The 27,991-nt window shown below is 34.1% G+C and overlaps 5 protein-coding genes across 5 annotated transcripts; all 5 read left to right on the top strand.

Moving 5' to 3' along the window:
* The first annotated feature begins 3,588 nt into the window (after positions 1–3,588).
* LOC133332253 (uncharacterized) lies at positions 3,589–7,065 on the top strand. The gene is made up of 5 exons (XM_061540637.1): positions 3,589–3,828; positions 3,899–4,025; positions 5,485–5,628; positions 5,693–6,859; positions 6,923–7,065. The coding sequence occupies exons 1-5, from the start codon at positions 3,589–3,591 to the stop codon at positions 7,063–7,065; spliced, it is 1,821 nt and encodes a 606-aa protein (XP_061396621.1).
* A 2,574-nt stretch (positions 7,066–9,639) lies between these two features.
* On the top strand, positions 9,640–12,074 carry LOC133332252 (monocarboxylate transporter 6-like). Its single transcript, XM_061540636.1, has 5 exons — positions 9,640–9,825; positions 10,620–10,746; positions 10,807–10,950; positions 11,008–11,853; positions 11,923–12,074. Exons 1-5 carry the CDS (start codon positions 9,640–9,642, stop codon positions 12,072–12,074), a joined length of 1,455 nt encoding a protein of 484 aa, XP_061396620.1.
* A 2,300-nt stretch (positions 12,075–14,374) lies between these two features.
* On the top strand, positions 14,375–16,721 carry LOC133332251 (uncharacterized). Its single transcript, XM_061540635.1, has 4 exons — positions 14,375–14,533; positions 14,592–14,862; positions 14,922–16,181; positions 16,630–16,721. The coding sequence occupies exons 1-4, from the start codon at positions 14,375–14,377 to the stop codon at positions 16,719–16,721; spliced, it is 1,782 nt and encodes a 593-aa protein (XP_061396619.1).
* A 3,822-nt stretch (positions 16,722–20,543) lies between these two features.
* On the top strand, positions 20,544–24,152 carry LOC133332250 (uncharacterized). Its single transcript, XM_061540634.1, has 5 exons — positions 20,544–20,714; positions 20,781–21,051; positions 21,121–22,383; positions 22,448–22,582; positions 24,085–24,152. The coding sequence occupies exons 1-5, from the start codon at positions 20,544–20,546 to the stop codon at positions 24,150–24,152; spliced, it is 1,908 nt and encodes a 635-aa protein (XP_061396618.1).
* Positions 24,153–25,778: 1,626 nt separating this feature from the next.
* On the top strand, positions 25,779–27,763 carry LOC133332249 (monocarboxylate transporter 9-like). The gene is made up of 4 exons (XM_061540633.1): positions 25,779–25,943; positions 26,005–26,275; positions 26,340–27,554; positions 27,624–27,763. Exons 1-4 carry the CDS (start codon positions 25,779–25,781, stop codon positions 27,761–27,763), a joined length of 1,791 nt encoding a protein of 596 aa, XP_061396617.1.
* Positions 27,764–27,991: the final 228 nt, after the last annotated feature.

Below are 27,991 nucleotides of genomic sequence, written 5' to 3'. Positions count from 1 at the left end.
GTAATTGATAAAGTCCGTGCAGAAGGTGGTCACCACGATGATGATGCATAAAAATGTCATAATCAGACACCCGAGAAGTTTGCTTTTTATGGGCACACAGCACAAAAAAGAAAAAGCCCTTGATTGATGGCTACTTAATCACTTCGGTATATGAAGCTGGCTGACCAATACCGAAAACAGTCTTTTTCGCGATAGATAACAGATAACCGCAATGGAATTGTTCTTTTTTGTTTAAAACAGAAAAAAATACTATCGACAGTTGCCTTATTTATTATCTATGCCTGGAACCAAGAAGCAACGACAACAAAACTTGAGTGCTTTCATATTTTCATGTTGCTGACGAGCCGGCGAACAGATATTGACAGACCAACTGATATAGACATGTTGTGAACAGTGTTGAACTGGAGAGCATACAGAAGTTGTACAACAACGCAGACATGTTGAGTGGGTCAAAAGTCAACAAGTGTTTTAAATATTCCATAGCAGCAGCGGTAGTAGCATAGGGCAAAGTCCCAAATGTTGGTCGCCTCATCTCAGCTGCGAATCGTATATCCAGATATCCGTTGTGTGGGCTTGTGGTTCGTTTTTATATTGTGGTTATAAAAGTGAATCGACGACACAAGAAGAAAGTAAAAGTCCATGTGTAAGGGTGAATTGTGCTAATAATCCTATGACGCATAGAAAAATAAATTTTAAAATATACTCGGATATTTAATAATACGAACTTAAAACAAAGCATGTTACTGTTTATTGTTATTTGTTGTTATTGTTCTACGGCAGCACGATAATTATCAAATGTAATTATTTAGAACAACAACATCATGATATTGCAAAACAAAAATAAAAACAACAACAACTGTAACAGATATTTATTATTAAAGACCAGTGTGTTACGCTTGAGATTATTACAATGAGAGATATTTACTTTTCTTGCTTTTGTAGAATTCCATTTAGCGTGTGGTGAATGTTTTTATTTATTCGCACATTATTTTTCTATTTGAACCTGACCTATGAACATCAAAATAAAGCTGCATTAAATTTATTGCTTCCGAAAAATAAATAATAATTAAATGTATTTTGTGTAATCGAATTCATGGATATTCGTACGAAATAAATCTACATTGTTTTGAAATTGTGAAACATTTACGCATTGAGGAAAATGCATTTCAAATAAACGAATGAATTCTTATTCCTTTGAGCTTCGTCTTTGTGATCGATATTTTTGACATGAAATTTTATGGCGATCAAAAAATACATGTGGGCAATATTGCCAATTTTTTAATATTCCACTTTCAATGATTTTTGTTGCATATACAGGGAAAAATGTCCTGACTCCAAATCCGCTCGAGATCAAAGATCACCAAAGTGTTGATATATGGCTTCCTTCGTGAAATATAAATGTGGAGATATAAAAATTGCGAAAAAGTTTCACATTTTCGCGCGAAAAATAATAAAAATATAGGAGATTCGATTTGTATTTAATTACTAAAGACACATATAAATTAATTTAAAAATATATACATAACCTAAACTCCAAATGATAACAACATCACAAAAATGTGTAGAGCGGTTTGTAAATTACAGCAACAATAAAACAAGATATTGAGAAAATTGTTTGTTTTTGGTTCCAAAAGAAAAAAAATAAATAAATAAATAAATAAAAATAATCACTTCTTGCATACATATATAGACCTTGCGGATTTTAACAAGACCATTCAAATAAATCGTGGGGTTCTCTAATATTAAACTAAAACTATATTTTAAAATGCGTAATCCTCAAAAAACATTTGATGCGCATTCGGTTTCCAGGAAGTACTGAAGGTTATCTTCCAATCCATATATATTTTGTGAAATGTCATTTGACGGCTAATATATAGTACGAATAATTTTCAAAAAGTCCACACCTCTTTATCCGTCATCCGATTTCGGTGTACATCCTAAAAAATACATCAATCTGCACCTATTTCAATGCGGCCTATAAATAACCATGGATGTAGTAAATTATACTATTTTTGGGATAAATTGGGTAAATCTCTTTTTTGGCTAAAGCTTTTTTTCCGGAAAAGATCGAAATCCGCATCACATTATTTATTAAAGTACAAATGATCCAATCGGCGATATTATCGAAAACATTTTATGCAAAATTTCATGTTTTTGTAGGCCAGTTCCCCGGGTTTAAGTATATGGATTCGAACAGACGAATTACCAAAAAATAATTATAGGATTATTGTAATCATTTGAAAGTAGAAGAAATATTAAAAAATATCAGCACGAGTTGCAGATACAGAATAAACATAAATGCCTCAACCAGTTTTCACCCATTTTAATCAAGTTTGCAACAAGAGATCAATAAATAGAAAACAATTCAATTTTTCTCATATAGGTTTTGACGCTACCGTCCATTTAAAATTACGCTAAAAATGAAAATACCAGTTCTAGAAAACAAGTGTTTTTCAGTGAATTTCTATTAATTATTTTATTGTTGTATCTCGTTCTATACTCCCCTAGCTTCATACTGAAATTATTATTAAATTAAGTTTTAAAATTAAATTTAAGATATTGAAGAAAATTCCGGCTTCAGCTATATCATAAAATTGGCAATATTTACCATATTTATTTTATAATGATTACTTAGATGTCATTTTGAGGTCTTACACTTAATATACCCACCCACAATCTTATGACGCTGCCAATAAACAAATAAATAAATATTACTCGTAGATATTTCAAGAAATTCCATTACCACCCGTCGTAGACAGGTACTAACCTTACTTTTAAAATGTTTTATAGCCATTCTGCGATTCAATATCATTTACTGATAACGCCAATTTTGCTGAATTTTTAAGCGTGTCTGAATGTTATCGGCAATTTCCTACGTCGCTTGGTGACCACTCACACATTCAAAGATAACGCCAGCTAACATATTTTAAACTTTTTCATTTTTATTTAATTGAATTGAGGATCTTTAATTTTTTATTTTGAATTACAATTGTTTTATGACATAATTGATATATATGTACTACAATATTATATTACGGTTTTTAGCAGACGTGTGTGTGTGTATGTGGCGCACACTAATTTAAAGGGTGTTTATTAGGTTATCGGCAAACTAGAAAGCAAAGGAAATACTTTGGCAATTTTATGAATGGAAAAATGTTTGCAAAGAAATTTAGTTTTACAATCACAGTGGTTTGTGGCAATCACAGTGGTTTGTACAAAACCCCATGCAATATTTAATATGCAGTGGACTACTAAAGCGGCAAGACAAAAACATTTGGAATTTTTGGTTATAAATTCAAATTATTGGTTATAAATTAAATTAAATATTAAACAAATGTTTAATATTTAATTTAACATAAATACATGTTGGACAACGGCTTTAATTCATATTTATTTGTGACATAATATAGTACAAACCCTTGATAAGAAGACTACAAAAATATTAAGAGTAATGCATGATTTTTTCCCAGAGCTATTTACTAATTTTAATACACCTTACGAAACGTATATTTATTAATGAAATGTATTTATTTATGTTCTATAGATTTCCTAGCATCCAAGGGATGAGAATCCAAATACACCAACACAATGGTAGATGATGGCAAAACAAATACAACGATCTCAAGGGATTCGAGTACCAAAAATGGCACAACAAATTTGCCAAAACTTATAATTGCGGACAATAACAAAAAACAACCTGCGAAATCGATGCAACCCGCCAAGAAGGCGAAAAAGAAGAGACGTGATCACAGTGATTTGGGTGAAAATTTTGTGGCGCCCGATGGCGGTTGGGGTTGGCTGGTGGCCATTGCCAGCGGTGTCAATATTGTAGGATCTCAAATTAAAATATCTATTCATTAAAAACAAAAATAATAATAATTTTATATTTCAATTCCAGTTGGTGACATTTGCTATGGCACAACAGTTTGGCATTATATTTCGTGCTCATATGGCAGATTTGGGAATATCAAGTTCTCAGTTAACAACAATTATCAATACACAGGTCGCTGTATCAGCTATGACAGGTAAGAAAGAATTCGTTGGACTACTTTGAAAGTGCAAGTGATTTAAATAGGAGAAGATATCCGAAATATTTGCAAAAAAAGTAAAAAGTGCCAGTCGGCGTTGTCGACAGGAATATGATTTTAGGTATTCGGATTTCATCTAGGCTTGGTAAAGCTAATAGGTTGTGCAAAGTTTGGTTCGAATCGGACATTCCATTCGCCTGAACATAGTTATTGGATTTATAATTATTGAAAATGTTGACCAGAAGGAGTGGACCAAAGGATCCCATCTTCGGCTCGGTAAAGATAATAGGTTGTACAAAGTTTTGTTCAAATCGGATAGTCCGTTCGCATGATATTATATAATTTGTTTCCGCACAATTTTGACCATTTTGTGGGGGAGGTACCAGAAGGAGTGGAACGATATTCCCCATATTTAAACTTGAATTAAGTTTGGAGGAAATATTAAGATGTGCAAAGTTTGGATGAAATTTTCCTTCGAGAGTTATCATGCGCATCTGCCGGCCAGACGGACGGACATTTTCGACTCCAAATTGTCGGAAATGGAGTTGGTCCAAAGCAGCAATATTTCGCACCAAGTGCATATACCCTCATTAGCCATAAGGCTGAGGGTATAAAAAGTGTACGCATATAAAATTATATGCTGACTTTATGTATTAGGAAATTCCTCATAAATCAAAAGCATCTAAAATTAGGTGATAATATGCACTCAACCACTCCTATCTATAACTGGCAATGGAGAAAACTCTTCATTTTTCAAAAAAAAAAAAAAAAAAAAAAAAACATAGATAACGTTATTTTTATACAAGTCATCATTTGATATTATATCGACATAATTTGATAGAAAAAAATCACCTCTTCCACGAATAATAAACAATTTCAATAACTGGTCATCAGAAATAAGGGTAATGGGAATCAAAATTCTGAAGAGTTGAATTATAAATTCATTCCAATATAGTACGGCAAAATATTTTTTTGCAGTGGTGATCGATGAAAAGAACACTTTTAACATTAGTGTTATAAAATATGCTTAACGAATATATATCCCAAATTAATGGTATTAAAATTTCTTATTTACTTTGTACTTTGTCTTTGTACTGAGACTTTAGACCGATCGTGCAGATTTGTTATTTCATTAACTGCGACCACTTGATAATACGAGTACGAGTATTTAGGAATATCAATAAATATCCTACCTATCCAAATCTTCAATAATGAACATTATTGCAATTTCCACACATACCTTTGTTGTCTTTATCTATGAAAATGATCTTAACCAGAGCGAACTTCGCGAATCGATGTAAACTGGTACTATATTTTAGTGATATCAGTTTGTCAAAAGCCATTTTCCCACTTGCATCATATATTCAAACATTTTAATAGACTTCAAACAACATTACTTATATAAATTAAATAAATCAGTCAATTAATTTTCTATTTTTTCTTCATCCATTTCCAGGCTTACTTAATGGTCCAATATTTCGTAGATTTTCATATCGGCAAGTGGCGTTGGTGGGGTCTTTTCTGACCTTCATAGGTTTATTTGCTTGTGTCTTTGCAGAATCCTTTGTTTTTTATGTGTTGTCTTTCTCTTGCTGCTATGGTAAGTCTGTAATTAAAAGTGAAGATTGTGTCCCTAATAAATATATCTTTCACTTCAATTTCAGGATTCGGAAGAGGCTTAACCGTATCTGCTTCATCACTCGCCGTTAATACGTTCTTTAAGGAGAGAAGACGCACAGCCACTGCCTATCAGTTCGGTGTGGCTGGCTTAGGTCCAATTGTTCTTCCCTACGTGGCAACCTTCCTTTTGGGCATGGTTGGTGTCCGTTATACGGTTCTGTTCTTTGCTGGCTTGTCACTGAATACAATTGCCTGTTCGTTGGTATACCAACCAGTCTTGTGGCATGTCAAGAAACCTGCCGAAGATGCGGAGGCGTCAAAGAAGCTAAACGCAAACAATAATAATGATGAGGATGATCATATTATTGCCCAGCCTGTCGAACCGGACACTCCAACCTTGCCACGTGCTAATGATGGATGGTTTGGATCGAAATCTTCTTTAAATTCGACCTCATATCGCAATCGATTGGGTTCAATGGATAAGAAGCAGCAGAGTGATGAGCAAGGTGTTGAATTGAAACGCTTGAATAGCAATCACAGCGATGTTGCTGCCAAGGTGCGAAGTTTTTCCATAAGCCACAGCATTAAAGAGGAAAAGGATGGCGAAGAGAACGAAGATAATGAACAAAAAACACAATTGAAAGAATACAATAACAATAATAACACACTGAAAAAGACTGACGACGATGAGGACGACGAAGAACCGCCCAAAAAACTATCAATTCTTATGAAAATTGTGATCTTTTTCGATTTGGATTTACTTCGTGACATTACATACTTGAATTTGGCCATGGGCTTGACCCTCATCAATTTTGTCGAAATCAACTTTGCCATCTTAACGCCATTCATTCTGTCCGACTTCGGATTTGCCAGTCATCAGATTGCATTGGCCATGTCATTGTTGGGATTGTGTGATTTGGTTGTGCGATTCCTGGTGCCCCTCATAACAGCAAAAATTAACCTGGACAACAAGACATTCTTCGCCATTGGCATCTTGGGCATGTGCCTGGGTCGCCTGCTGCTGTCGTTCACCACAAACTTCTATTTCATGATTGCCATTTTTGCATGGATGGGTCTGAACAAGGCGTTCCGTACAGTATTCTGGTCACTTATCATTCCAGGCTATGTACCCTTGAAGAGATTGCCGGCAGCTGCTGGGTTGCAATTACTCTTATCTGGGGTATTTTCAATGGCTTGTGGTCCTCTGATCGGTAAGAAGTGACAATTAGTCAGATTTCGTATAAGTACTAATAATGTTTTATTTTACATCACAGGTCTGATTCGTGATCGAACCAGTTATGCATTTACGCTAAACTTCCTCAACATGTTGTGTGTTGTGGCCATTGGCCTTTGGGTACTGGAATCAGTAATACGAAAATACAAGGGCAAAGCAAAACCATTGACCGATGGTCCCTAAATCCACTTACCAGCAATTCCAACAATTCCATTATTTTAATTTTTCGTTTCCAGTTCATTTTTCATTATTTATGCTCTTTTGAAATGTCCAGTGTCCTCCTTCACCACTACAATTAACATTAAGATAAGTTCAAAGTTATTGCATAGGTTATTCTATTAAATCATAAATTTGTTTGTAAATATACACACATATACATACGTACATAGCTTGTGATACCAATTTGACATTTTTTGTACATTTTAGTGCATTTAATTTTATAATTTTAGTTTAAAAATATATCTGTATACGAAATACAAATGTTTTTTGTTGTTTCTTTACTAATTCTAGAAGTAGATTACTTAGAAAAAATATGAAAATTATGCATTGAAAATAGAATTTCAAAGCAAACTCTTAAATTAATATATGAGCATTTGGTCTGTTCCCGTACTGCAATAAAGTAAAATTCGTTATCGTAGTAAAAAGTGGTAGATTCTCGCAGTACGGGAACAGACCAATTGTGTTCTATAGTATAATATTATAATCGAATCATGAATATTAGAGAAATTCATTGATATCGAAGTCTTAATCTAAAACATGATGTGTTATGTTATATATTACAGTTGCATTAAATCAGTGGTAGGCATAACAAAATTGAGCGTACGTGTGGGTGAGCGTAATTAAGAAATCATCATTAAAAACGACCATTGACACTCAGATACGGTAGCGTGTATAGCCGAGCATGCCTGCATTAAATCAATGTATTCTCAACGCTTCCGTAAAGAAAGGACCAAAGTACGGTGGTTGCCAATCCGATACTAACGATACTCACACAACAGGGTTAACACAAAACATTGAATAACCTTGACTCTTTCAGTCAGTATATTTTATGTTTAAAGTACGAAAAACTCGTCCGGAAAATTTGACTAATTCCCAAGAATCAAAGACCACATTTTCAATGCTGGAACTTGTGTTGATTTAAAAAATATTTGAGTCAAATGTTGCAAAACTTGGAGGTACGGTTGTATGGGGAATATATCAAAACATGGTCCCAAGAACCTCCCTTTCAATAACAGAAAATGTTTTGATATAAGAACCATTTGAGCCAAATTGTGGCAGTCTATGTCAAGTTGTTCGGTAGTTAAATAGTATTTATCCTATGTTTGGGTAAATTCTCGGGTATTTTCAACCGAAGTAACTACAATTGAGTATATGATTGTTTAATATTGTACCCCTACAACAATATAAAACAATAAAATCATGGAATACAATTTCCAAAGTTTCGACATTACGCTCTTATAAGGGTCCCGAACAATTAATGATATTTTGAGGGCGCAAAAGTCCCCCAATTTTTATTTTATTTTCTAATGATAGAAAGGAAAAAGAATATGTGTAGTCATTTCGCAGTTCTCGATTTTCCTCCAAATAATATATAATGCGTGCATTATTAGATAACATTAGAAACGTGCACATTTTTGGTCTGATTGACAACGATCCAGAACATTGCAAGACAAAGAGGGAATTGTTATAATGGAACTCCATATTATCTGTATCATATTCATTACAACAAAAGTCAAATTACAATTCGTTCAAATTTCATCTGGATAGTAATGAGAACTCTGCTCTTCTCACGTGCTCTCCAACTTCTTTAATAATGTGTGTTTATATACATAGATGATGGATAACAACATATTCCGTTTGGGGGTTTATCTGGATCTCTGGACTTTCGAGACCATGCAAATATATGACTTTTTCTGATATGTTTATTACATTTGTCGACATTTTAGCGCAAATAGAAACTCTCTTTCTTTTCAAAAAAGTCAAGATAGGTGAACAATTTTACATAGTTTGGACAAAACAAATAACTCAGAGTCAAATGGGCTACAATCAACTCTGTTATACTGCAATAAACTGTGGGATATCATAAGACCGGAATTGAGCCATTATTCTGAATACCGGATAGGTGTCACTTCCACTAAAATTTGGATGGAACAAATTTATATGTTTTTGTTTCAACAAAGCAGAGTCGACTGTAAATGACACTGTACTAAATATGCTTAAAAATCTGTGCCGTTGATTTTATCTTTATGGTCTTTGTGGGCATGTTATCTTTTTTGTTTTCTGTTATAAAAAACAAACACCCACAGCAGACACAAGATTTTTTCCTGAATTATATTTATTACAATCAATGGCATATAAATATATTAGTCTCATTTATTATGATTTTCATTTATTTTTAATTTAATCTAAATAAATCACAAAAATGGTGTAATCTTTGTTTGATGGGACGAAATGAAATACTGAATTTACAATAACAAATTAACACAGTTAATAAAAACAAACATTTCTTATCACGCTGATTTGAAGGTTTATGGTAACGAACTGCAAAGAAAAGATTCAGGTGAGCTAAATACTTTTCTGAACAGCAAAATCAGTTAGAATGACATCGCGAAAGTAGACAGTAGACGGTAAAGTAAACCTCCGAGGTGTTTTGCGGAATTTACAAACAATATCTTCGCGTAAAAACGTTTTATTCCAATATGCAAGTTAATCGCATTCATTTTATTATCTAACTTACACAATCCAATCGAATTAATAATGTCTGACGAGCGGGAAAATCTAAATTCAGCAAAAAATGATTCAATCACCAAAACCGAACAGATTCTAACAACATCAATTCAAACAAAGAAAAAACGAAAGAACAAAAGTGATTTGGGAGAGAATTTTGTTGCACCTGATGGTGGCTGGGGGTGGTTTGTGAGCATTGCCAGTGGTGCGAATACCGTAAGTTTAAATAAGTAAGTCCTACAATGAAGAATGGATAGAGGCAAAATAATAAATAAATAACTTTTGTTTTTGCAAAATAGTCAGGCTGAATCCGAACTGATGAGGATCAGTGGCGTGATCCGAAACTATAGTCTTCCCTGCCTCACCCCTCGGCAAACAATGTCATACATTCCCCACTAATAAATAGTTGTTTTTGTATAAAAACAACAAACTGAGATTCAGCCTGACTATTTTGCAAAAACAAAATACAAATGGTATCCCAAATAAACCGCCAACACTACAAAAAATAAATAAATAACAATAAAAAATTAACGTTACGTTCTACTTGAAAATGTTTTACCATCACTTTCAGTCAAATTAATGAGAAATTGCATTACTTTCTTGTGGAAACTTAATACGCTACCCTGATCCAGAGTATTTTAGTGACCTTTATAATAACAATTCAAAATATATAACTACTTTTGTTGTTTTTCTTAAAAATGGAATCGAGAGAAAAAGTTCGGCATTCAAATACTACGGAATTTCAATGATAAAATAATTTGATTTGTAAAAAACATAAACTAATTAAAGGGAAAGTCGGAACTGTCCTATAAGTACAAACTTAAAATTGCATCGTAAGTGGCATCTCCAATTGGAATTCACATCTTCTGGTAATAACCGTACAATGTGTCAGCATTAAGTAGACTCACAAATCTCTCAGATAATATTCGTAGATAATAATTATAAATAATATATCATATTATGCTAATATCAATTCATGCATATCAATCAATATATTATATATATTGCAGTTAGTAACATTTGCCACAGCTCAACAGTTCGGTATTATATTTCGTGGACATTTGGCTGATTTGGGTATAACCAGTTCGCAGCTTACCACAATTATCAATACACAATTGGCAGTTTCGGCTGTATCGGGTAAGACATAATTTAACCTCAAAGTTCAAACCATTGTAAAACCGTGTCTCTCATTTTTAGGAATATTCAATGGAGCCTTATTCCGTCGCTTTACCTATCGACAGGTTGCCTTATTGGGTTCCCTTTTAACATTTGTTGGTTTATTTGGCTGTGTTTTTGCCAATACATTTCTGTTTTATTTGTTTGCATATTCCGTTTGCTATGGTAAGTTCGAATTGTGGATGCAAATAAGAAAGAAATAATAAATTGTCACCTTTACAGGATTGGGACGAGGATTTGTTATTTCGGCTTCAGCATTAGCTATAAATATATATTTTAAGAAGAAAAGACGCGCAGCGGCCTCATATCAATTTGGAGTGGCGGCCCTGGGACCAATAATACTGCCGTATGTGGCCACGTATCTGTTAAGCAGTGTGGGAGTAAGATACACAGCTTTGAGTTTTGCTGCTCTCTCTTTGAACACGATACCTTTTTCATTGGTTTATCAGCCAGTAAGATGGCATGTTAAGAAGCAAGATAAAGACGAAGAATCTTTGCGAAGCAAATTCGAAAAAAGTAAAAAGGTTAATGGGCGCCCACATTCCGAGGTCAATGAAGCAAATGCAAAGAAAAAATCACCTCTAATGAAAATAGTTAAGTTCTTCGATTTGGATTTACTGCGAGATCTGAGCTATCTCAACTTATCCATTGGCTTGACATTAATAAATTTCGCTGAAATTAACTTTGCCATATTGACACCTTTCATATTGTCCGATTTTGGTTTTGAGAATGATCAAATAGCCTTGGCTATGTCTTTGCTGGGTCTTTGTGATCTCATTGTACGATTTTTGGTACCTCTCATAACAGCCAAAGTAGAATTGGGCAATAAAGTACTATTTGCCATTGGACTTTTGGGAATGTGTATTGGACGTGTTGTGCTTTCCTTCTCCATAACATTCGACCTGATGATTGCCACATTCCTATGGCTTGGCATAAGCAAAGGATTCCGTACTGTATTTTGGTCGCTGATTTTACCGGGATATGTACCACTCAAACGATTGCCGGCTGCTGTAGGATTACAGAGATTAATGTCTGGGATTTTCTCTATGGCATGCGGTCCTATTATCGGTATGTAATAACATCATTTCGTTGATAAATGAGTAATTCAAACGAGATCTATTTTTGTTTGCTTTGTAGGTCTTATGCGGGATAAAACCAGTTATTCGACTGTATTGAACTTTTTCAATATTCTCTGTGTTCTGGCTTTATTTATGTGGTTTCTGGAATCCATAATTCGCCGGTGTGGCAAAAGTAAAATGTTATCAGACCCTAAAAACTCCAAAAACTAATGTTAAGTAGATTTTCGATGTCAGATTTATAAAAAAAAATATTTAATAATATTTCATTCTTATGATCCCGAATAAAATGGAACACTCAATGGTTTAGTTTTACATTAAATTATAAATTCAATTTATTATTAATATTTATGGGCTACAACATTGAAGATTGAACTTACAACCGGATTTATTATAACAAACTCAATAATAACACTATATATGTCTGATATAAATCGATTGCGATAAAAAACACTACTAAAATGTAATTGTAACTAAAAAAACTCGCACAATTTTAATGCGGTAACATTTATTAAACAGTGAGGGGAAAGTAGGCATACACTATTAATTAAATAATAATTATTACAATTTATTGACTGGACGTACTTCCACAACTGTTCTGGAAGTACGTCCTGGAGTTCTGGAGTCAGAGCTGTATGATAAACTCTTATAAATTTTACTTATTTACAACGATTTTCAAAATATGAGGAATATAATATAGGTGGGATTTCGTATCCCATCATTTGACCCAACAAGGAATTAGTGATATTTTATATTGAAATAAAGCTCTCATTGTTATTTTTCTCTGATTATATGTAAAACATTTACCAATGACACAACATTTGTCCAGTCAACATGAAATTTTGCATTTGCATAGGTACTGTAGCTGTCAAGGGGACCCCCTCATACTCGATTCCTCGTTTCCGCCATTCCAAAAAACATGTTTACAGTTTGAGAGGCACTCTTGAAGCTACACAATAATTCGGCATATATTCAAGAGTTGTTACTATTTTCTCTAGAAAGTGACATTGTTGAATTAGTGTAGGTTCGAATTCAATAAAAAATGGAGGGAAGTTGTTATGAAAACTTGCCACACAATGTAAGTATTAATTATTTGACAATATATAATAATGTTTAACAAATATGTTTTTCTTGAATTTTAAAGGGTGTATGACAAGTTTGTTAGCATTGTAAGATAATCATATATCAACGAGTGTGTCAGGAAATTGTGATCATGGAATAGTGGGGGAATTTGTTCCTTAATGTTATCGCTGTTGGCAGATTCGCTGACCCTATAGATTGTAGATGTTACGGAAAATCGAACGAAAACTTTCGATATACATGAACGTTTTTAGGGGTTTTCGTTCGGATGAGGAAACAAACTGGCAGCCAATATTGATATAGCTTATTTAATATAAAGCTGATGTAGGAAGTTTGAAAAAACCTATATTTAGTATTCTAGTGTAAAAGAATCACAATGACATAATTTCGTTAGAGCCACTGTAAACTTCATATGTCTGATTATGTGAATAAAGTGTAATGTAATGACTTTTGTTATCTGTAAATGATAAAACCTCTAGACAGCCAATGTCGATGTTTGTTGTCAAATCGATTAGTTGTCTAATCAAAAACTAAAAAAAAAACAAATAATAACAGAGAGAAAATGCGTATTAAAATGAGAGATAGTGGGGAGAGAGAGAGAGAGAGAGCGAGTTACACACAACAAATAAAAACCCAAATTAAATGTTTGCTGGAAGATTGGTAGATCAGTCAAATCATATAATATCTGAATCTAGAATGTCAATAACTGAGAAGGACTCAGGGTTTTTTAGAGAGAGTTATTTTGCTAATGATCACACATTGATATCTTGTTATCGGTAAAATATTTGATTCGTACAACAATTGTACAAATCGGGAATGTAAGTAATGAGCACTTCAAAGTAGTGCAATACAAATTCAGTTAAGGAAAATGATTGGAATAAGAACTGCGAAATGCATTCGCGACAGTTGCTATAAATTAAGTAAAGACTTTCCAATAGGCTTGAGTCGTTTATTGTGTGTCGACATTTAAGCTCACCAGTTTGTAGAGAATTGATATCGGGAATAAATAATATATATAATATAAAGTTTAGTGTGAAATTTTCGATGGAATGTGATCTCTAAAATATAAATATATTATTAATATTAATTACAATTAATAATTGAAACAACATTCTGTTAAATGCCATTGAATATTTAATGAAAAATTGTTAAATTAAAATAAACCCGCTATGTAAAAAATATGATAGGAAATCATTGTTCAGCGTACGTAGAACACGACGATTACAAATCGAAGTTTCTCGAGTTTGTAAAGAACCATGTAAACCGGGTCGACGCATCCCAGTGTCCAGTGTAACTAATCTAGTTCTGATTTGAATATCAAAAAAAAAAAAAAATTCATATGATTGAAATAAAACAGAACCACTATTTTTCCTGTAATTTCCCGGGAAATATATCTCTTACTAATACATCAATTAATATTTTTTGTTAACAAAATGGTTAAACAACAACATGTGAGGCATGAACATAATTCAACCGTTTACAAAGAAACAACAGAACCAAAGAAACGAGATAAAAGTGATTTGGGACCAAATTTCATAGCACCCGATGGAGGATGGGGTTGGGTAGTATGCATTGCGGCGGGCCTGAGTAATGTGAGTAAAACTTAATCATTACAAAATTACTAACATCAACTAAACATGATCTCGACAGCTGTCTTTATTCCCCGCTTTAATGCAATACGCTCTCGTCTATAGGGAACGAATGATCAAATTGAATTTCGATGCGAAACAAATTGCCACAATTATCAATGCCATGTTGGCTATTTCTTCTCTGGTAGGTCTGGTGAATGGTGCCATGTTTAGGAGATTCTCATTCCGACAAGTGGCGATAGTTGGAAGTTGTATGGTGTTTGCTGGTGTCCTCCTGACGGTCGTCTGTGAGAGCTTTCTTCAATATATTATCTGTTATTCAACCATTTATGGTAGGTCAGATCACAAATGTCAATAAGACCACACACCATTATTAAAACTTTGTTTTCAGGTATTGGATTGGGTCTTACAATGTCAGCAAATGCTTTGGCGGTAAATGTCTACTTTGAAAATAAACGAAGAAAAGCCACTGGCTTTTCATGGACCCTTACTGGCTTAGGTCCCATTATATTTCCACATATTTCCATATTTCTACTGACCTATTATGGTTCTCAGGGTACAATATTGGTTTATGCTGGTATATCATTGCACACACTTCTCAGCTCTTTAACTTTGCAACCAGTTCAGTGGCACACGACTAAACAGACCGCTGGTGGCAATAAACCAAATGACACATTTGAATGTGAGTATTGCCAATATCAAAGGAAACGGAAACGTAGTAGTATTTTTTCCGGAGGATATCCATCGAATGACGAGAATAATCTCACAACACACGGATATGAGATAATTGAAACGGGCACTCCGATTAGAGCTGGTGCCAATGATGGTTGGTTTGGTTCTAAAATGTCATTGACTGCAGCGTCGTCTTCCCAGCACAGATCGATGAAACTTTTAAAACAAATTTCCAAGCAAGACAGCATAGAGAACGGCGATGGATGCAACGAGAATGAACCACAACAGAATTCTCTCTACGAACCAAATAGTTTTCATCGTGGAAGAAAAATTTCCACGATATCCATGGCATGTACAACCCACTGTACGTGTGCCGAAGAAAAGCGACTATTGCTGAATGTCGGGGACACAATGAAACAAGAAGAGCCAGCGAAAGTGCAATTTTTACTGCAGGACGAAGATGAACAACTGAAGAGAACTCAAATGTCTTGTTTACAAAAAGTTGCGGTGTTCTTCGATTTGGATTTGCTAAAGGATTTGACATTCATTAACTTGGTTGTGGGCATGACAATTATGATGTTTGGCGAAGTAAATTTCTCTGTATTGACACCGTTCATCCTAAATAGTTTTGGCTATAACGACTCTCAAATTTCCATTGCTATGTCTTTACTTGCCGGTGTTGATATAGCTGTACGCTTTCTGGCCCCCTTTGCATTGGAGCGGGTTAAAATTACCAACAGTATGTCCTTTGCCATTGGAATTCTTGCCATTACCGTTGGAAGAATGGCGGTGACATTGACCAATTCCTATTACCTTGTGTTGGCAGTATTTATACTGATCGGATTTGGAAAGGGGTTGCGTATGATTTTTGCTCAACTTCTCATTCCCAGCTACGTTCCGCTCAATAGATTGGCTGCTGCGTCTGGTTTACAATTGATATTCAATTCGATTGTTTCATTTACTGTGGGACCATTGTTGGGTAAGTATTTTTCTGGTATATTTGTTAAATCAATTGGATAAATAAATCGATTGTTTTTGTTGTTTTTTTTTCAAAGGAATGATTACCGACCAATACGGATTTAATGCCACCATTCATTTTCTGAATATTATAACTGCTGTGACGTTGCTATTTTGGGTATTGGAGTATTTGTTTCGCAAAAACACGACACAAAAATGACCACCGTTGTAAATAGTTTGTAATGTTGTAAATGTGAATGATGAACAAGGGGAATGGCACTAGGACTTCCTATATGGGTCGTTTCTTTTGAAAGTGGTTTAAGTCCATGTTTTGTAATATTGAAATATTTAACGGTTTGGGTTTGATTTTGTTTCAAAAATATAGTTAAGTGGTATAACTTTTGTTTGTATCTACCTTCCCATAAACATTGTAGATTATATAACGTAATATGTTTTGTTAACTTTTCTAGAAAATCAAGATATGTATCAGAACATCAATGGTATTGTTTTGGCAAGTACGGTACTCCAAGAAACAGGAGATTCCCAAGCAGTTAGCATTTAACGAATAGTCTTTTTAAGAAAATGTATTTATGTAGGAATAGGGTAAATTTGTTTCCTTTAATCGTCCTCCTTGATCAATTTTTGTAAGGCATTTAAAATAAATTGAAAAATTATAATGAAGAATTACTATTTATATATGTTACAAAAATAGATTAATCGTGGAGTGAAATGGGTTAATAGTGTATGGGGTTGTACGTGCGTCTTTCTCTAGGAGAAAGAAAATATACTGCCAGAAATAAACCACAAAAGCTTTGAGGACAATATTCTAGATAAGTATATAGGGTCAAAAATTCTTTTCGTATTAACAACAAACAAATTGTCTTCTGGCCTGTTAGCACTAACGTGTAGAAATTATTCTATAAGTTAGATAGCATATTAACGCATTCACTATTGGGCCGAGGTTCGTGGGATCGCAGAGGATGAATTCGTTTTGCAGTTCATTCGGTAATTCTTAAGTTAAACAATTGCGGGATCCAAATGCCGATCAGAGGGAGTTTGTGGTGGTGATGTCTGTAACATCAATCAGTATCTATGATTGATCAAGCTCAGGAAGTTGAGAAAGAAAGTGTACAACTTTCATAGGTATGCTGGAAAATTTTAATACACAAGATCGCTAGGTACCTATACATGGTCACCATTAAGACTTTATATTGGACGGATAAAATTCTATACCATAAGATTTAAGAAACCCATAATTACAGAATTGTCATAGGCAGCGCAGTTCTGCAAATTTTATAATATCTTTCACAATCCTTAATTACTAAAGTTGTTTATTAAAATTTAAGGCTTTAAAAGATGGTTATTTTTGAAAGGCAGTACTACAAATTATTTGTGATAACCAACATAGACAAGTGTTAATACATCATGCCTTGACACTTGTCATACAGATATTATCATATGAAATTATGTATGAAAACATATCATACATAATTTTTGTTGGCTAGTGTAGACGATATACATAGCATGTTATGTTATCAATATTAAATAAAATTTAGAAAATCAATGTCACTATCAAATTTCAATTAGATTATTGAACTTCATATATGAACTGTTCTGCCATTTCTTCGTACCAACATTTCTCTTTAACAACAGAAAATAGGTAGAATAGGTTGGGAGAGTATAAAGTACAAATATAGACGACTAACTAGATTACTATACGTCACAGTAGACATGTACCATCAACAAATAAGCTTTAGCTCTGCTAATCAAACATCAAACATCCAATTACCAACCACACTTGTTGTTGCTGTTTCGGCCATAAAAGATGATTCACATAAGAGAGTGTAGAAATTACCCTTACAGTGATCGTAAAACACATGAGATAATACTCTCTTCAATAAACCATGGGGGCCAGTAAAGAGAATATGACTAATGGCTCATCGGCATTGTTGTATGTTAACGATGACTTGTTAAAATTTGCGTTGCCTAATTCTAATATCAGTTACATATGCATGTGTGTATGTAGATATAATGCTGTATGAAAAGTGAATAACTGCAATGTGCTATAAAAATCAAAAATAAGTTAAATCTCATATTCGAGTTTTTACATTAATATTTTTGTTTTGAAAAGAGCAGAACACTGAATAAAATATTGCCCCAAAATGAAAACATTTGAGTTTGATTGACTATTTTTCTCTCAACACAAAAAGTACGATAAGCCATTCACGAGGAGAGAGATACGTCAGTTGAACATGACGCTTCAGTACTGACATTCTAACTATAAAATATGTGGGGGCTGGTGTCTGCTCTCAAGTCAGTTAGCGTGCGTCGGCCAGTAAAGTTATATCGGAAGAAACGCGAAGTGATCATACAATTGATACATTAAAAAAGGGCGCTTTTCAACGACGCTTAACATCGGTATTAACGGTGTCTATCAAATGTTATCAGACCCACATAAATCAGTTAACGTAAGTGTTCAGTGAGTTTGAACGTTGTGATTGCATAGCGTTGTTAATGCACAACTAAACAATAATTAATTCCAAAAAGCAATCAAAATGTATTTTAATCTAATGAAGTGCGTGGAAACACCAATTAGAATTAGTTACAATAAAGTAATTTGCAAACAACGGGATTTTTTTCAAATTGAAATTGATTGGACTGCAGTGGATATACCTATGATCATAACAACGACGACAACTAACACATTTGGAAATGGGGCTGAAATAAAGTGAATTTTCAATCCAAATGTCATATCCTCAAAATTGTGAAATGGGATTTTACTAATATGTACCAGATAATATTTTTGAAGGACTTATTTAAAAATATCGTATATATTAATTGTACATGTTAAGACGCGAATTTATTCGTTATTGCTATAAATTGTTGTTATTCATTGCAAATTACTTATTTCGACATCGGTATATACATTTATGTTTCCAAAATTTGTTATGACAAACTGATAGATAAAACGTAAAATGACAGTGTAGAAATATGAATGCTGATTAAATCGGAAGGCACTTATTGGTGTTCCCAAATAAAGACAATTGCTTGGTGGAATTTTTTCCATACTTATGTCAAATTTCAGCAAAATCAAAGAAGCAATTTCAGTTGATAATGAAAACGATGTTGTTGTGTTAAGTAGATAGTTGACTATCAAAAATATGTTGGAAATGTACAGAGGGAGCGTATTATTAACCACTGAAAGAAATTATTCATACGTGTAGATGATGAGATTTGGTTGTTAGGGCGCAAAAATGTGCACTCTTGCCAATATTGTAAATGTTAATCCCCATGTGCAGGCTCTGTGATTTAGGTAACATTCTTTCTGAATTTTTAATTAAAGAACGGTAGACCAACATTCGCCCAAATAAGAATAATATACGAAAGACTAACAACACTCAAACTTTTCGATTGCATACCGTCTGACATCTGTATCAAATCTTGGTAACTTATCTGAAATTATGTTTGTTTAGCTTCTTTACGTTATCTAGTTTTGACACTTGACATTTTAAAAGTATACATATCATTATATTAACATACAACAAATATTGTTTGCATGTCACTTTTAGTCACGCTTCCATTATTAACATCTGCTGGTAAGTAGGAAGGAGGAAGTGATAACTGAGTATACTACTTTTTACCAAAATTTTATCAGAGCCGTTTTTTTTTCAAAATAACATAAACAATAATTCAACATTTTGGATTAAAGAAAACAGCTACAGTGACTTTTTCGGGACAATATGGCTAATGAAGTACCAATTTGTTACCCAATTCGTAGAGCTTTACCATGAAGCTACTGCTATTGAGAGCAAATGCGGCACGTCTCACACACATATAATGTGTGATCTGAAAATGTGTGAAATGAAAATTGTTCTTCCTCCCTTAAGTAATGGGTAAGCAGATAATCGTATTGTGATCCCATTTGATATTCGCACCATCGTCGGTATCACATTCATTAACATTCAGCTTTTGAAACACCACAACTACATTGATTGTTATCAAAAAACAAAATATATTTGTTTAAATTCTGCAAGGGCATCAGCACTTAAAATACAAGCCGATTAAACAAGTTATCGAACATTACTCAAAATCAAATCTTCAAATAACATCAATATCATGTCCTGATTGATTGCGCGAATTGAAGTCTACGTTATCGATAGAACTTCCTCCTTACTAAAATATGTCATGGAAAAATAGTTAACATAAAACGCATATATTTTGTTTTTAATGATAGTGCATAGTAAAGTTAGGCCTTTCAGCTTACCGAGCTTGCGATGAAACCCCGATTTTCTTTTTTCTATTCATTTTAATTTTTTTTTTTATAAACACAATCACAGCTTATTTTGATTTTAAATTGCAGATCATCGAATAAATAAACACCAATATGGGCGAAAAGAAAGTTATAATTGAAGAGGCCAATAATGGTGCCGTGTACAAGGAAACAACAAAACCTAAGAAACCAAAAAGGCGCAACAAATGTGATTTAGGTCCTAATTTTATAGCTCCAGACGGTGGATGGGGCTGGGTGATTTGTATAGCATCCGGTTTATGTAATGTAAGTTGAAATGAAATACTCGCTAACAGTACATACATACTAATAATCTCTTCTTCGTGATAATAGCTGTCATTGTTCCCGCCGATGCAACAGTATGGTCTCGTCTACAGACAACGAATGGCCAAATTTGGATTTGATGCTAAGCAGATTACAACAATTGTCAATGCAATGATGGCGCTGTCTTCGTTGATTGGCCTGGTAAACGGTGCCATGTTCCGCAGATTCACTTTTCGGCAGGTGGGCTTAGTCGGCAGTGCCATGGCTTTCACGGGCATTTTATTATCGGCGTTTTGTGAGACATTCGTTCAATACATTATCTGCTTGTCGACAATTTACGGTAAGTTATTGACAGGGGCGTCTTGCAAAGATTGTCAAAAAACTAATAGCTATCTTTGTGTATTTCCAGGGATTGGTATGGGTTTCTGTATGGCCTCAAACGCTTTGGCTGTAAACACATATTTCAAAAATAAACGCAGAAAAGCTACCGGTTTTACGTGGACTCTGACCGGTTTGGGCCCCATCATATTTCCTCACGTGTCCATGTTGTTGTTATCCCATTATGGACCTCAGGGTACAATATTGGTATTTGCCGGTATTGCACTGAATGGAATCGTATGTGCCCTGACTCTGCAACCGGTCCAGAGGCATGCACCCAAACCCGAGCAGGAAAATGTGAAGGAATCCAATGAAATAGATTTATTCGAGTGTGATTATTGCCAAAGTCAAAAGAAGGAAAGGCGTGGCATCTTCAGCGGCGAATATCTCTTCAATGAAGATGATCCCGAAACACCTGGGTATGAAATTATTGAACCAGGTACACCAATGATAGCACGGGCCAACGATGGTTGGTATGGTTCGAAACTGTCGCTGGCGACAGCACCTCGCTACCGATCAACACGACTACTGAAGCAGCTTTCGAAGCAGAGCAGTTTTGAGAATGAACACGATCCACAACAGGAGAGCTATCTGTCCCAGAGCAATCACTTCCATCGCGAAAGAAGGGAAATGCAACGCCAAATTAGCCGTATCAGCCTGAAGTCTAAAACAGAATCTGCTCACTGCACATGCGCTGAGGAGAAGGCACTCTTGCAGAAAGTAAACGAAGAAGCAAAACGGGAGGAAGAAGCAAGATTGCAAGCTCTGATAGAAGAAGAGGAACTACGGAAAAGCCGCATGTCAGTTTGGCAAAAAATCGTTGTATTTTTCGATTTGGATCTGCTGAAGGATTTCACATTCATAAATCTTGTTGTGGGCATGACCATAATGACATTCGGAGAAATGAATTTTGCCGTGTTGACTCCATTTATTCTCAACAGCTTTGGCTATAGTGACACACAAATCTCCATAGCTATGTCTGTACTGGCCGGCGTTGATATTTCGGTACGTTTTCTTGGTCCATTTGCTCTGGAAAAGGTTAAATTGGGCAATCGTGCACTATTTGCCATTGGCATTATCGCTATTTCGATTGGTCGCTTTTTTGTGACATTTACCGACTCCTACAACGTTGTCTTGGGCCTGTTTATGTTGGTTGGCTTTGGCAAGGGATTGCGTACTATTTTCGCACCACTGATTATTCCCAGTTATGTTCCACTGAAGAGATTGCCAGCTGCATCCGGTTTGCAGTTGATATTCAACTCAATTGTATCGTTTTCATTGGGTCCAGTATTAGGTGAGATTTGCGAAAGAAATCAGTTTGTCTTCTTTTACTATTTATAATATTTATTTCATTTTAGGAACTATTACCGATCAGTATGGCTACAGAATCACAATTCATTTTATAAACTTGTTAACCGGGACTACATTACTTTTCTGGTTTATTGAGTCATTGGTTAGGCGAATGCTAAAGAAGAAGTCCGCCACGGCGCCTAGTGAGTCTTGAAGCATCTGAGCATTTGGAAAAACTCCTGCCCACCGTCTATGTAAATTATATTCTTAATTACATTAATTCATATTTTATAATTCACTCTAAAAGACTGTTTGATATTTTAGAATTCTAGTTATGTAGATATGTAAAGTAACCCACCTTTGTTGTTATATTTATAAGTATTATATAATAAATGTTTGAACAATTTTTAATTATTTCCTTTTTTATTTTTATCTTGTAATCGTAACACGCAACGTGAAAAAAATTTAAGAAACTAAACAAATCCATGAACAACGGATAAAATTCGAATTGAAAAGCACATAAAAGAAAAATAGAAATGCGAGCACATCTCTTTAAAATTATTAGGACTCACTGATGAATCGAGTTCCAGGACTTTTTCGAATGGCGTCAAATTTATAATTTATGTTAAATTTGATCATGATACTCAAAATCGATTTGTTCAACTTGAATGTGACGTAGCATTTTCTCATTACATAAAAAACATTGGAAAATATCATACTTAAGGGGACCCCCCCCCCATTCTCGGGGTCAAAAATTTTGTTGATATAATTTGAATCTACACTGATTAAAGAATGTCTCTACAAAATTTCAAGTGAAAATCTCAAGAACTCTTGAAGATATAGCCGATTTATTGTGTCAGCATCAAGTGACGGCTGAAGGGCTTCTCAAACTTTAAACGCGTTTTTCTCTAAACATTTTTTTGCGAATGGCGGGCACGATAACTCAATAAATAATAATCCAATCGGTTCCAAATTTTGCAACGTTTCTCTGGGAGTGTATAGCTCTCGTATGAACTAGGATAAAGCCAATCGGTGAAGATCTTCCTTATTTTTTAACTTGGTTTTTGGTAAAAAATCGGAGATTTTCCAAAAATATTTTTTCAAAGGTCCACCATTTTGTTAATTTTAGAGCGAAGTCAATAATCCTAGTTCATACGAGAGCCAGACATGTACTCTTTCTAACACCGTTGGAATTTTCGGATTCCGATGTTCCAGTGAGGAGTTATCATGTCCGCCATCAAAAATAAGGACTTTTTTTAATTACAAAAACAATAACAAAAATTGTTTGTAAATTATTTTTCTTCTCTTTTAAATCTTCAATTATATATGTGCAAAGTTACAAACCTTAACAAGCATTGGTATTGATTTACCAGCCCATTGAAAATCTTGAAAAATTAAAATCGAGAATGGGGGGTTCCCTTAAATTTTCAGACACATTCATCATTTCCAGAACAGAGATAGCGAATTTGTATATATATATATATATATATTTAATAAAACTTATTGAGGTTATTACAATTTATATTATTATTCAGAATTATGTCTACCGAAATCTTCAATTTGGTTTTAATCTGGTCACCCTAAAAATACCAATAACCACATTTAAAAGTAGCAATTGAGAGTAATGCTAAAATATGTTTGATATGATAACGCAATGTTTGGTATATATTCTCAAATTTAAAAACTCAATTCAATAAAATTAAAGAACGCTATCGCCAAATATTTGCTAAGTCTGATGGCGTGCGCGGACCTCTCAACAACTCGAATCAATAATTGACGGAAAGATTTAAAAAAAGTATATATAAAAAATTAATTTTGTAAGGAGTACGAAAAACAACAACAAATTATTTTAAAAGTGGCAAGATAATCAACTTAGTCGTCGCCAATAAATATATCTGTAAAAGAGGAAAATGTGCGTATACAATGACCAGCGAGTTTTTAATCACTTTGATTGGAATCTAATTGGAATGTCGAAAGTAGTAAAATATCTATGAAATTATTTTCTTTTTTTAAGAAGTTCTTTGTGACGATTGTGCGCGCGGATAGTTTAATCGTATATATATTACTTTGTAAAGTAATATTTGTTGGATTATGCGTTTTTTTTTTAAATTTAATCCGAACTCAAATAAATGTAAACATCGTTTACGAAACAAATATAAAGTGATCACAAACAAATGTTTATCAATTACGTCATACCGATTGGTGGTTTTTAAATTAAAACGACTTGTTGTCGGCAGTCTCAGTTATAAAATAATAATTCCTCGATTAGTATCTGCGGAAAACCCAACTATTTCCCATTTAATAACATAGCGTGGAAGAAAGGCGCGTGGCCGCGGTCAGACTGATGGGCGAATTTTAAAATGATGAATTATTTTAATTGTTGTCATAGAACATGATAATGAGCTAAATTCTATTCATATTCTTTCAATATATTTGTGATCGATTGCTAATCACTCTATTAAATTCATTTAAAGAAATAACAAATATTACAAATGAGAAATGTCTCTGAAAACAATTAATCCATGTACCTTGATATGGATACAAATAAAATAACGGATATATAAGACTAATGTTTATTTATTTGGCTGAAATTATGTTTATAATATTTATTATTTTTCAAACGAACAAAATATAAATATTGTTTCTATTACGTTATTAGGTTTTGGTAGGGCACTTTTGATTTTCAATGGGTTAGCAGATTGCAAAAAATGCAATACATTCTAAACATAAACGTAATCAGTAAGGTTTGACCTACAGTCACGTGTTGTGTTGCTTATAGTGACTTAAAAAATACTTTAAAGGACATTAACACATGAACATTTTCGTATTTTCACGGCAAGAGTGAATCGTTGAATTTAAATATTTGTATGACGGTGAAGCACCATCCTACAATACTGTGAAAAACTGTTTTAATAAATTGAGCCCGATGGTGCGTATATAGAACCGGTTTTAGGTTTCCATCCGAATTGTTAATTGTTTGACATTGACAGCCATTTTCCCTATCTACAATTACTGAATTCAAAATCTCATTGTAAAAATGTATGGTATAGTTCCACTTCTAGGTAAACTTGGTTGGTGTATCTTCTACTGCAATACCCCTTATTTAGGAAATCCCTAATGTTTATCACATTTTCCAAAATCATAAAAACAGTTCAAATATTTCCCATAATTTCCCATCATTGTATCAAACCAGATTTTTTCCGCAAATAGTTCAATAAACAATGAAAAATACATTTCATGCTAAAAATACAAATCTATTTTGAAATTGTTTAATATTATACAATTATTTTCACGCAAAAGCCATAGCATGCTAATACAATTCAAAATGCATTTTCTATTTATTTTAGTATTTTATTGAAATTAAGCCGATGAAAGTAGAGAGATTCATTGGTGGCAAATATGGCGAAAGATAAATCAGAACCCGTCAACAAAACTAAAGATTCGAATGGCACAATCAAGACTAAGATACCAAAACGGCGGGACAAAAGCGATTTGGGACCCAATTTCATAGCTCCAGATGGTGGTTGGGGTTGGGTTGTATGTATTGCGGCTGGTTTGAGTAACGTAAGCAAACACACAATTTTATTATTCAAATACAAATCTCAAGTTTTTGTTTGGCGAATAGTTTTCAGTACTCCCAGCTTTGCAACAATACGGCTTAATTTATCGGCAAAGGATGACCTCATTTGGCTTTGAATCCAAGGAAACCACTGCAATTTTTAATGTGGCCATGGCATTGTCTTCATTGGTTGGATTGGTCAATGGTGCAATGTTTCGAAGATTTACATTTAGACAGGTGGGCATGGTCGGAGGCATTCTCACCTTCAGTGGCATTTTATTTTCAGCATTTTGTACAACATTTACCGAATTTGTTGTATTCTTCTCTTGTATTTATGGTATGTCAACTAAATTTCATTATTTATTCTACAGATTCAAATTACATTTTAATTGCATTTCCAGGTCTGGGAATGGGTCTCTCAATGGGTGCAAGTGCATTGGCAGTAAACACCTACTTTAAGAAAAAACGAAGACGGGCCACTGGGTTCTCGTGGACCATAACTGGACTAGGTCCCATTATATTCCCTCAAATATCACGACTTGCCCTCGGTTACTATGGTAGTCAGGGTTGCATTTTCATATTTTCGGCAATTGCCTTAAATGCTTTTCTAAGTGCATTAACATTTCAACCTGTTCTGTGGCATTCTGCTAAATCTGAAGACAATAAAATTGTAAAGAGTGAGGAGGATGAAAAAGGCGAAGAAGTTCAATGTAAATACTGCCGGCAGTCGGAAAATATAGCTGAAAAAAGAAGTATGTTTTCTTCCCAATATCTCTTTAATGAAGACGACCCAGAAACACCTGGATATGAAATAATTGAACCCGCCACACCGATGATGACCCGTGCCAATGATGGTTGGTATGGATCCAAGTTATCGTTAGCTGAAAGTAGATCCATTAAAGATGTTAGAAAAAACTCCATACATAATGGTGGACAAAGGGTAACAAATCTGACAAAACCCAATTACTTTAATCGTGAAATGGAAGTTGCAAACCATAATGCCTCTAACAATGGCTGCCAATGTAATTGTGCCGAGGAAAAGGCTTTCCTACAAATTAAAAAGAAAGAGGAGGAACTCACCAAAATGCAAATGCAACAAGAGGAGGAGACAAAGAGCCGTATGTCATTCTGGCAAAAGGTTGTTGTATTTTTCGATTTCGATTTACTGACAGATATGACATTCTTGAACTTGGCCGTTGGCATGACCATAATGATGTTCGGCGAAATTAATTTTTCCATATTGACGCCGTTTATTCTAAATAGTTTTGGCTATAGCGATACCCAAATATCCTTGGCAATGTCTTTGCTGGCCATTGTAGATATCGCGGTGCGTTTCCTGTCGCCTTTCGTGTTGGAAAAAGTAAAATTGACCAATCGAGTGTTGTTTGCATTTGGCATCATTGCCATATCCATAGGACGTTTAATAGTGACTCTGACAGATTCGTATAATGTCATATTGGTCGTATTTGCCTTGATTGGATTTGGCAAGGGATTCCGTACAATTTTCTCGCCCCTTATTATACCAAGTTATGTTCCATTGAAACGTTTACCGGCAGCGTCGGGACTACAATTGATTTTTAGTTCATTGGCATATTTTTTGCTGGGTCAAGTGTTGGGTAAGTCTTCCTGTTTTGTAATGTACATCAACGAGTACGAAATAATGATGTTTATATTTCCTTTTTTAGGTATAATAACTGACCGATTTGGATACTCTGCAACAATACATAGCATCAATTGTTTGACATTGTTGTCTTTATCGCTGTGGCTATTGGAATCTTTAGTTCGAAGATGTCTGGGTAAAAAATTCCCAGACGATGTCAATTAATAACTGATGATCAATTAAGGATTCCTTAGATAATAGTTGTATAGTTTTTTTACGTTATGTTAGTGCATTAGTTTAGCAAGTACATTACACTATATATGGTCAAACTAAAAATAATTATGAAAATATGTACAAGAAAATATTTGTATAATTATCTTTTTAATACCAGAATAATGTTCGCTATATGAGTAACGATTTATATGCAAAAAAATGTTTTAAAGCTTCGGGACC

The sequence above is a fragment of the Musca vetustissima genome, unplaced genomic scaffold, assembly GCF_032173495.1.
Source record: "Musca vetustissima isolate MV318-11 ecotype Yass unplaced genomic scaffold, APGP_CSIRO_Mvet_v1 utg25509, whole genome shotgun sequence".
Classification (NCBI taxonomy): Eukaryota; Metazoa; Arthropoda; class Insecta; order Diptera; family Muscidae; genus Musca; species Musca vetustissima.
Note: the sequence above shows the minus strand (reverse complement) of the source record. Positions and strands in the feature narration are given on the sequence as shown.